Consider the following 11,652-nt stretch of genomic DNA (forward strand, 5'->3'; position numbering starts at 1 on the left):
ACAGCAAAAACATTTTATGGGCAATTGTTGGAAACTGATATAAAGTAAAAAAAATATTAGTATTCAGTGTTTTTTCATACAGTGCTAAAGAAGCAATAAAATAATGGTTACTACCATGAGAATTCACATTATTTATTATTTAAAATATCGCTACTTCATACTGTGAGAGCAACAGAAACACAAAAAAACAAAAACATGATACAACATTTCACAGTGGAGGTCAGTAGAGACGTGATGTAAATAACATTTACAGAAACCCATCACTTCTCCTTTTCAGATTTCATGATCGCAGGTCTTTGTTCTCAGTCGGCGTTAAAACGTTCCTCCTTCAGTCGACATCCCCGGAGTGTTCCGCTCTTGTATTTGACTGTCCGTACCTGCAGATGATCTGTGACGTTGTGAACCCTGAGGACAGCCGGCGCCTCCTGCTGGATGGCTGCTGGCTATGAACTCTGACCTGAAGCCTCTGCTGCAATGACACAACACCATAAACCACTGCACGCATCAGCCGAAAGGTAACCAGATTAAATAGCAGTAGGTGACACTGCAGCACACCACACATCTATAAACCAAGGCCAACTTTACAGTTAAGTGTGCATTGGTAGCGTGGTACCAACTGTAGCGCGGCTATAGTAGCGAGGCAGCAGTAACCACCTATCAATCACAAGGTAGCCCCGCCCCTAAATCATCCCCTGCTTTCTGGTGTGTTGGACTCTAAATGGACCATAATGTACTAAATGAACATCATGCTGGGTTGAAGAAGACTTGAAACTAGTGCTTGAGAACAGTAAACTGTTTACTGATCAAGTAAGAAGTAGGGTCACTTTTCAGAACAGGAGGTAAAGAAAACAGGAAATGATGGCATGTGATGTATTCGAGTGAAATCATCCCTGTTGTGCTTTAATAACGGTGATGGTGGAATCATAATTATGGTTAGACGGGTGTTTAGAGACCAAACAACAAACATATCTACTTCCTGCCACTGCTGGTCTGACTAGTCTCTTTATATTTATAGATTATTACTAATAGGCCGGATAACTGGTCACCTGTGTGTAGCGAGGTTGTCCTGACCCGACTCTCCTCCAGAGTAAGAAAGAAGCCAGGGTCAAAGGTCGTGGTGTCTCCTGAACTCAGCTCACAGGTGAGCACCGTGATGGGGCTGTTGACTGCCTTCAGATGGACCTGGACACTGTCCTGAAGAGACAGAGCTTTCATCATGTTGTGAAGAGGAAATGAGAGCTTTTCACAGTTCAGACTGGAGTCAGGGCTGCTGAGATTATACTCTCAATATACTCTATTGATCATTCTACACATCATATCCTCTCATTTATTCATCCATTCATAGTTTGGTCGTAACATTTCAGAAATTAGACGTGTCCAAAATCACAATGTCAGTCAGTCAGTCAGTCAGAGTCTCTCTCTCTCTCTGCCCCCCCCATTTACCTCCTGCGGTGCAGGAACCTCCATCTGGGTTTCCCCCGGAGCTTTGATGATGATGACCGTCTGCTGCTGGACAAACCTGAGCCGTCTGATGTCCTCCTGGGTGACGTAGGCCGACGTGACTCAGCGTTAAAGAAAATCTGCATCATGTTTACACCAACATGTCCACCTGTGGCTCCGATTCCCAGCCTGGAAGGATATGCACTGTTGGCCACGTCATCCGTTATGTGGAAGAGCTGCTGGGAGCAGCGTTTGATGAGACCGTCCAGCTGCTCCTCCACCTGCTGCAGGTTGTCCAGCTCTCTCTGGAACCGCTGCTGGTTCTTCCACAGGAAACTGGAGATGGGAGTCTTTCCTCTGCAGGGAGAACACATCTGTTCATGAATGATGGGCCTCTCCCAAGCAGATCAAGTCCCCGTAGCCCATCTATATGAGATGGTCTTGGAAAGACCCAGGTGGAAAGAACGGGGCTCCTGGTATATGCTACTCACAAAAAGTTAGGGATAATTGTCTTTCGGGTGAAATTTATGGAAAATGTAGAGTTCACGCTACAGTGTTATTATATCATGAAAGCAGGGTCTTTAAGTAGAAGCATGCAATCATTGAGACTCACATCCACTTGACCCAGTTGGTCGACTCCTCATCAATGAGGTTGAGTTCTTTCAGGATGTGTGTGATGTCGTAGACTCGCCGTTTGTGTGTCTGAAGTCTGGTGGCGACATCCCTGAGGTCCATGGCGCCGTACGGAGCCGCCAGGAGCAGTTCAAGGAAACGCAGAGTCAGCAGCCCCAGAGACATGACTGAAACAACAACGCAGTCAGACACGAGACCAGACCTCATTTAGTTGTTCATCACCTTTAGTTTTCCTTTCAATTTTACTGACTGTTCTCAAAATAAAATGAAAAAATAAAATGAAAATAATCGTTACCTACATGTTTGTGAACATTTAAACTATTTGTTGACATCTGTATAGTTACTAAAAAGCTAACCTTTTAAATTTTTATCCACTGAAAAAAAAAAAAAAAAATGCTCCGTTTCCATCTAAAGCTCAAAAAGTTTCAATGAATCAATAAATTATCTGTTGATCATATCACAGTGAGTTGTTGCCCCGCGTTACTTGTTTGTGTAAATTCATGTCACTCACACTAGGGAGGAGGCGGGGCTTAGCTCCTAGTAGACACCACCAAGGTTTCATCAATCATGGCTGAAATATTGCTGCCTTGTACATGTTGTGAAGACCCAGCTGGGTGAACCCCAAATAAACTATTTAGCTATGATTTAATATCAATAACCAGATGGAATGATGCTGACATAACTCCACCATGATGGTGATCAGTAAAATGTGTGAATTCATGCTTTGTTGGGTGTAAGACTACAAGCTAACTACTTGTAAAACGCTTGTTTTCTGAATGGAGTCTGGTTTGATGGGTGCTAGGCTATGCTAACGTTGTAGCTGCTCCATCAACACTCCAAATATGGTAATCTAGACATAAATACAGCAGAGACCTTGTTGTTTGGACCACAGACAGTATCTGGTTTCTCCACATAGACTGGTCTGGTCTCTGGACTAATGTGAGCTACTATCTAGACCTCTGGGGGACCACAGACAGTCTCTGGTTTCTCCACATAGTCTGGTCTGGTCTCTGGACTAATGTGAGCTACTATCTAGACCTCTGGGGGACCACAGACAGTCTCTGGTTTCTCCACATAGTCTGGTCTGGTCTCTGGACTAATGTGAGCTACTATCTAGACCTCTGGGGGACCACAGACAGTCTCAGTTGGTGTGAACACAGCATAAGGACCTATTCAATTTTTAGAAGCTGCAATCTGAGCTCCATTTTCAGCCTGTGTGTTAAAACTTTATTCTAAATAGACAGTTGTGATCATGACGTCCTGTGGAAGTCACACTGAATCTGAAAATGTGCGTTTACTGCATGTTCACAGCTTCACTGCATTCATATGAAAAGGAAAGCAGCACTCACCATTTCTGCTGACTTTCCTTGACTGGTTGGATTCTTTCATCTGCTGCAGGGAAGCACTGGAAAAAGAAATATACACATTTCAATTTCTGTTTGGTAACACTGAAGTTAAAAAATGGAAATATGATCCATTTTTCATGCACACAAAACTTTCCCAGTAGAAAATATTAAAACTAGGACCGTTTCTTACCTGGTTCTCTCTGCTTCTGGAGGATTCACCTGGAAATCACGCAGAGAAAGTCAAAGGTGCAGCAGTTTTATTCTTCTTTTTTCTTTTTACATTTTAACATTAGAAAAAAAATCAAACTAACTGTTTATCTACAGCAGTTTTAATGTGCTTCATGTGTCCACTGTGCTGCTGTGGACGAGGACATACAACTTTAAGAATAAACACAAATCAGCCGCCAGGGAGTCGCGATCGCAAAAATCAGCGCAGATTCAACCAAACCTTGTGAATTATGCACGAGCTTGCAATTTTGTCCAATTTACTTTTCCGCAAATGAGCAAAATATGGTGTTCGCTGGGAGGATGGCGGTCACTTGAAAGTTTCCTGCTTTCTGTTGGTTGTATTGTACGTAGTTCAGTAAATATCACAATATACTTGATATTAAGCATTAATAATGGGACTATTATTGTTATTATAATTATCATCATCATCATCATCATCATTCACAGGTCAGGGGACCCCTTTGAAAGATACAATGCCAGTTCTCCCCAGGGCTAACTTAGGAGTGTTATTCAACCTGCTTCCTGACAAGGCTGACAAGCTTCACTGTAGCTTTCAGACTGAGCCTCTTAAAGACGGGGTTCGCTGATGATCCACAGGGTCTCACAGGGTTTAAAAACTGTTTTAAATGGCAACAATCCCGAAAAAAGCCCATGAACTCTTGGAGGGACAGATATACAGTGGGGAGAACAAGTATTTGATAAGCTGCCAATGTTGCAGGTTTCCTCACTTACAAAGCATGTAGAGGTCTGTAATTTTTATCATAGGTTCTCTTCAACTGTGAGAGACTGAATCTAAACATAAATCCAGAAAATTACATTGTATGATTTTTAAATAATTAATTTGCATTTTATTGCATGACATAAGTAGTTGATCACCTACCAACCGGTAAGAATTCCGGCTCTCATAGACCTGTTAGTTTTTCTTCAAGAAGACCTCCTGTTCTCCATTCATTACCTGTATTAACTGCACCTGTTTGAACTTGTTACCCGTTTAAAAGACACCTGTCCACACACTCAAACAGACTCCAACCTCTCCACACTGGCCAAGACCAGAGAGCTGTGTAAGGACATCAGGGACAAAATATCAGACCTGCACAAGGCTGGGATGGGCTACAGGACAACAGGCAAGCAGATTGGTGAGAAGGCAGCAACTGTTGAAAATGGAAGAAGTTCAATATGGTGGTCAATCTCCCTCGCTCTGGGGCTCCATGCAAGATCTCACCTCGTGGGGCATCAATGATCATGAGGAAGGTGAGGGATCAGCCCAGAACTCCACAGCAGACCTGGTCAATGACCTGAAGAGAGCTAGGACCACAGTCTCAAAGAAAACCAGTAGTAACACACAACGCCATCATGGATTAAAATCCTGCAGCACACGCGAGGTCACCCTGCGCATGTCAGCGCATGTCCAGGCCCGTCTGAAGTTTGCCAATGACCATCTGGATGATCCAGAGGAGGAATGGGAGAAGGTCATGTGGTCTGATCGGACACAAATAGAGCTTTTTGGAGGAGGAGGAAGAAGGATGAGTACAACCCCAAGAACTCCATCCCAACCATGAAGCATGGAGGTGGAAACATCATTCTTGGATGCTTTTCTGCAAAGGGACGACTGCACCTTATTGAGGGGAGGATGGATGGGGCCATGTATCGCGAGATCCTGGCCAAAAACCTCCTTCCTTCAGTGAAAGCATTGAAGATGGGTCATAGCTGGGTCTTCCAGCATGACAACGACCCGAAACACACAGCCAGGGCAACCAAGGAGTGATTCCGTAAGAAGCATGTCAAGGTCCTCCAGAGATCTGGGCCCGGTTTCCCGAAGCCTTCTTAACGCTACGTCATTCGTAACCACTACTTAGAGTTCCTACTTAACATTTTGCGTGTTTCCCGAATCGTTCTTTGCTACGAATCTCTTTCGTACGTCATACGTTAGTAAGGGTGGTCTGGAGCACTCTTAGAGCCTTCTTAGCTCTACCGTAGCGATGTTTCAGCTCCTGACGCTAGTCGCCACCACTGTAGGCTACAGTAACCCAGAAATCCCCGTTGCGCATGGAACTGCACATTGCCAGTGTTGTGTTTCACCAATGGTGTGGTGTCCACCGAAGTTTCTTGTGGCGATGAACAACGTAAAAACGTGAATGTATTGTTAAGCACACTCTCGATATAGAAAAAATATTTATTCGATCCTTTCCAGGAACAAAAAAGTAATCCAATGCACTTGTAAATTAGGTAAAAAATGCCATTTTAACGAAGAAAATATCAAACAAAGAATTTATATCAACAGTAGTGGTCAAAACAAAGTATGTTACCAGGCTACGCTCATCCATCGGCCAACACAAACATTCGTCAGCCCCCATGACGATGACAAACGTCAAATAACATAGGAGAACAAAATCAAAATAATTTCGTCATACAAAAACCTTCCATACTCCAAAGCCACAAATAAATTATATTAAAAAGTAAAAAACAGCAAAGTGGCTGTAACAAATAGTTTTAAGTCATTCATGAAGAAAATAAAAATAAAATGCGCATGCATTTCATCACAAGTCTAAGCTTTACCGCAACCTCAGTAGCCTAGGTATATTACAGTGTCATTTAATTAGCCAATTAGGCCTAGTCAATGTCAAGGCATGCACAATCCTGCAAGCAATTTGGGAAATTGGCACATTGATAAACAATTAGGGTCTGAGTGGCTAAAATTTCATAAATGGACGCCGGTGACGGTTGTGAACGGTGGCAAAACTATGGCTGCGATACAACGCATCCTTGTGTTGAACCAAAGACGTCGCCGTCCTCGCAGCCGTTTAGTTGGAATACATAATTTCATAAGGATCAACTTCAATCCCATGGATATATTGACCGACGCTGCTATATTGCATAAGTTTCGACTACAACGGCAACAAATATACATGTAATTAAGGATGTAATTGGCTCAATCTCCCCCGCTGTTTCTATATTTTCTATATCTTTTTTTAAATCAGTATAGGCTATGGTAGTATGTTCGACCATGGTTAAATAAATGTTCAGGCCTAGAAGGATTTCTAGCAATGTTTTATTCGCAAACACTGCAATAGCCTACATTTTATAATATAGTGCTGTCATGCACCTGCGCATGAAATGGAAAATCGAACTCTGAGCAATCGATTTCAGCACTTTCTTTCTGGACAGCGGCGTGTACGAACGATGTATGGAGTGTTTCTTAAGAAGACTCCTAAGAGACCGTTCAGGAACCACGACTATAGAGGTAAACAACTTTGGTAAGTCATAACGTAGGAGTCTTCGTAGCGCGCTAAGAGTGGACGTTATCGGGAAACCGGGCCCAGATCTCTGAATTACAAACAAAGGTTTCTTTACCGAATATTAAGTTCTGTTTTTCTGATGTATCAAATACTTATGTCATGGAATAAAATGCTAATTATTAATTAAAAATCATACAATATGATTTTCTGGATTTTTGTTTTAGATTCCGTCACTCACAGCTGAAGAGCTATGATAAAAATGACAGACTTCTACATGCTTTGTAAGTGGGAAAACCTGCAAAATCAGCAGTGTATCAAATACTTGTTCCCCTCACTGTATAAGGAGAAAGACTCCTCCAGACCTGCTGTGGTGGATCCGGTGCAGGAGAAGCATCCTCTCCACTTTCATCTTCCTCCTCCTCCTCCTGCTTGCAGCCTCCAGTGGCCCACTGCTCCTCTTCCTCGGAAGAATGCGCCCCCCAGGGGCTGACCAGGCCCAGCGGCCCATCGAGGTAAGGGGGCATGATGGGAATGGTGTCCCTTTTGACCCCATTGGTGGAGATGTCCTCTGGCAGGAAGTGGTCTTCACAGATGAAATGCTGCTCTGAGGAGTCCTGCTGGTGTGTCTCCCTCAGCGCTGCAAGCCAGACCTGAACAAAGTCATCAATCACCGATTCCTTTCATCAATGCAACATGCAGCTCTCAACCCTGAGTAAAGGATGTAACTAGGGTTGCACTGTATACCGGTATTAATTTGGTACCGGGGTACTGAGGCATTTAAAACGGTACTATATTGCATTTGGAAGGGACCGGTACTTGCAGCGCGCGTGCAGCGCCCGCAACAGCGCGGCGAACTCGCCACATGACGTCACCGCGTTGTAACTACAGCTGAGAGGACGAGGAGCGAGCTGCAGTTTGGGGAGATAAAAAGAAAAAGCAAGCAAGCCGGAGGAAACCGCTAGCAAGTGAGTGAGCAGCGGACGAGCAACAAACGAAAAGCTTGGAGAGCGCGAGAGAGCGACAGCGCGAGAGAGAGCGCAAAGCACGGAGAGGAGAATGGCTGCTGCAACCGTCACCACGCTGCAACTTGCTGACAAACCAGGGGCGCGAAGTGCGATATGCAGTACTTTAGCTTAAAAACAAATGCGCAAGGCGAGGCAGTTACGCCGATGCACCACTGTGTAAACTGTGTTTAAAACATGCATGGCTAACGGCGGAAACACCTCCGACTAGCCAAACACTTAAAGGCAGGAACACACCGGCCCAACCGTTGGACGTCTGAAGCGTTTGGAGAGGCTCGGACGAGGTCGGGAACACATATGTTTGGTGTGTACAGCTGCGTCGGAAGCTTTCGGAGCCGCGCGGACGTTGTCTGATCAGACTGAGCATGCGAAGTCTGAGGAGGTGGGCTGTTGGACGTCTGAGCCATTGGATACTCTGATTGGCGGTGTGCTAGCGAATCAGAGTATCCAATGGCGGTGTGTGGGCGGGGCGGAAGTGACGATGGTAAACTCTGTATTACTCGTTCCCTACTGAGACGACGTCTTCGTAAAATAATGAGCCCGAGAGCACACAACGCGAGTGTCACCCTAGCCAGAGTCATCTTTCCAGAAATGCCAAGTATTTAGTCCACAAAGGTCTTCTCGAGTCGAACGAATACTGAAGCAAGACTGTGTGTGCATTGTTTTTATCTGCACTCCGTTCCGTCATTTCCTGTTTTCCTGTTTTGGAGTACTGGCACGAGACTAGCGCCACCCGCTGTTAAGGAAGCTTATTGCATCTCGCGCAAGCGCAGAACGTACACGCTGCTGTGGTGTCGGAAGCACGTCGAAGCGGTGTGTACAACGCAACTTTTCTGCCGAACGGGTCAGACGAGAGGCAACAGAGTGGGCGGAGAGTGGTCGGATAAGGCAGTTGGACGTCTGGGCGGTGTGTGGGGGCCTTAAAGGACAAGCACCCAGACCTGCACACTGGTGCTAAAAGCAAGCGCCACCCCCCTTCAGTCTTAACAAAAATTAGCTCTGGAAGAAGAAAAAATAAAGCTGGTTTATTTATATTATTATATTTTATATTATTGTATTTATATTTTCACATTTTTAAAATTGTGTGCATTAGAAAAGCTTGTCTTTGTGGTATTTTATTTTATTTACTGATTAATATGTTATTGTTCTAACATTTTCTATTAAAATAAAGTCAGTAATTACATTTTTTGCATTCTCTTTTGATTTGAAAAAGTATCGAAAAGTACCGAAATACATGTTGGTACCGGTTCCTCTCTTCTTTCTAGTTTATATTATTTTTGTTATATTTCACACACTTGGAAGCACCTGATCCTTTCTAATACTGTGAATAATTCTGAGCCATTGTGTTTGTTTACGAATTTTCTTAAATAATTAATACAATTAAAATGAAAAGAAACCTATCCGCCATTGTGAGGGTTTTAGTGCAGTTAACAAGCGGTGAATATGACTTTGTAATAGGCTACATAAGTCAACTTTATATGAATAGCACATTTAAAAACAAGGAGGGACAAACATTAAGGGGACAAAAACTAAGACGTCGCGTGGACTTAAGCCGCTCCGCTGAGAGGAAGACTCCCAACAGTATCACAGGCTTGCTGTCATCAGCGCCTACCGTAACCCGCGCCGGGTCTTTGGGGAAGTTGTAGAACCTCTTCCGTGGTCGGGTTAAGGCCCCCCGGTTCACGGTCACCATGCGGTTAGTACACCGAGAGACAATACACTTCACCATGCTGACCGTCTCCAGCACAACTGCCGTTCACGCGTGGCGTTTGTTTACGTCGCGTTTGAGGGCGTGATTCTCTCTCTCTGTGGGTGTTCTGGCGGATTGCAATACCATTAAAGGTGCATACCGCCACCTACTGAACCGGAGTATGTAGGACATGATCTATTTTTTTACATGAAATGTTATAGGATAACACAATCAAACAATACTACACAAACGAAAATTAAATAAATGAATTAAAAAATATATTAAAAAACCTCTCCTCAACCGCTATATTCTATGAAACAACCAGTGTTAACCCTCTCTGCGTCTCCCACACCTTATCTCCCTTAGTTCCCAGTACCCCTGCCAAATCCCAATCTCGTCCTGCCTTTCTCACCCTTTGTTACAACCTTCCCTTTCTTCACTAAAGTTAATACAGTGCATAACTACGTGTTCAGCATTTTCTATGTTATTACAAACTGTACAAACTTCTGAGTTGACTTTTCCCAATAAAAATAATGTCTTAATCTTGATAGAACTACCTCCTCTCTTCTACTTCTTCCCTGAATACTCTGTGCTCTGAATGTGTTTTGTATTCCATAATAAGTCCTGCCCTTACTGTCCTCATCCCACTTCTTCTGCCAAAGTTCAGATATTTTCTTTTTGATGAGTGCTTTGCCTTCACCTTTTCCAAATGGAATATAAGTGATATGTCTCGTGCTTAGTGCTGTTTTTGCCACTCGATCTGCTCATTCATTCCCTTTTATTCCCACGACAGACACACAGGGGGCTTTAGCTCAGGAGTTTGAGCGGGTTGACTGGTTCGATCCCCGGCTCCTCCTAGCTGAGTGCCTGGTGTCCCTGAGCAAGACATCTCACCATAATTGCTCCTGACGAGCTGGCTGTCGCCCTGCGTGGTTGACGCCGTGACTGTGTGTATGAATGGGTGAATGTTAGTCATTACTTTAAAGCGCTTTGGACAAAAGCTCTAAATGAGGCCATTTTACATGAGCAGGAACCCAGCAACATTCTACCTCTATCCCCATCCTCTGAATTCTGAATACACCCTTCATAGAGAACCTCAAACATCATTGTAAACATTAGTTTATGTCTCAATCTCTAGTTTCAAGTCTTCCTCAATCCAGCATGATGTTCTTTTAGTACATTATGGTCCATTTAGAGGCAAATAGACTGTAGCAGAGCAGGACACAGAACTTAAGGTGAACAGGAAGTGACATCACACACAAGGAGGTGGAGGAGAGTTTACAAATCAGAGACACCTGAGATTAGGCGTGTTTCCAATCATGCATGCGCATGCATTTGCCTCGCATAGCCAGGCATTCTGGGATAAAAACGTCAGAAATGCTGGCGATAACTTCCCTTTGCGACATGTCACATGGCTTTAAAAACTTGCGGGATCTCCAGGTTACCTCCCTCCGCATGCTTTTCTGTGCAGATGGTCTCAAATAAGTGCGGACGTAAGACACTCCCCTCAACGTTGCACTCGTTGGTTAGAATTACCACGTGGAATTTCCCACGTGAGATAATTCCTCACCTTTGCTCCTCAGCCTCCATCAACAAGGGGAGTTCCAATGCCTCGAATTCGTCCGCGAATAAGAAAGCCAGCGCCACTGGGTAGGCCATATTCTTTGTGCAAAGTCTGTGAAGTGCACCTGTGTCCGACTTGACGTGTTTATGATGAGTTCCGGCGGATCCTCTCAAGCCATTGACACACAGAGAGCGAGAGAGAGACACTGGCTGCGGTGGAATAGTCTATTTTGCTTAGGAAGGTTCCTAACTGAAGAAGTGACCCGGAGTAACAAGTGGCCGCCATGATAAGAGCCGTTCAAATTCTCTAAATGCAAAGGAAAGGATAAAACGGATCTTCCTTTACCAAAGGAAAGGAGATCACCGACCCACAATTCTTTGCGAGAGTAACATTTAAAGTGGCCGTTCATGAAAACAAACGATATGTGTATTTGCATATTTAACAATTACTTTTATGCAGACATACAGTATAGTAATAGTAGACTTTTCCTAAA

General features: G+C 44.0%; 1 protein-coding gene across 1 annotated transcript; it reads right to left on the minus strand.

Annotated features, from left to right (window-relative positions):
- Positions 1 to 312: 312 nt before the first annotated feature.
- LOC311026749 (uncharacterized protein) lies at positions 313 to 9,598 on the minus strand (the record flags this gene model as incomplete). The annotated part of the gene is made up of 10 exons (XM_084030447.1): positions 313 to 469; positions 1,047 to 1,194; positions 1,444 to 1,562; positions 1,646 to 1,797; positions 2,054 to 2,240; positions 3,423 to 3,478; positions 3,610 to 3,660; positions 4,678 to 4,757; positions 7,246 to 7,533; positions 9,518 to 9,598. 10 exons carry the CDS (start codon positions 9,596 to 9,598, stop codon positions 444 to 446), a joined length of 1,188 nt encoding a protein of 395 aa, XP_083886573.1. The 3' UTR covers positions 313 to 443.
- Between the last annotated feature and the right edge of the window lie 2,054 nt (positions 9,599 to 11,652).

This window comes from Eutrigla gurnardus, assembly GCF_963514095.1.
Source record: "Eutrigla gurnardus genome assembly, chromosome: 16".
NCBI classification, from domain to species: Eukaryota; Metazoa; Chordata; class Actinopteri; order Perciformes; family Triglidae; genus Eutrigla; species Eutrigla gurnardus.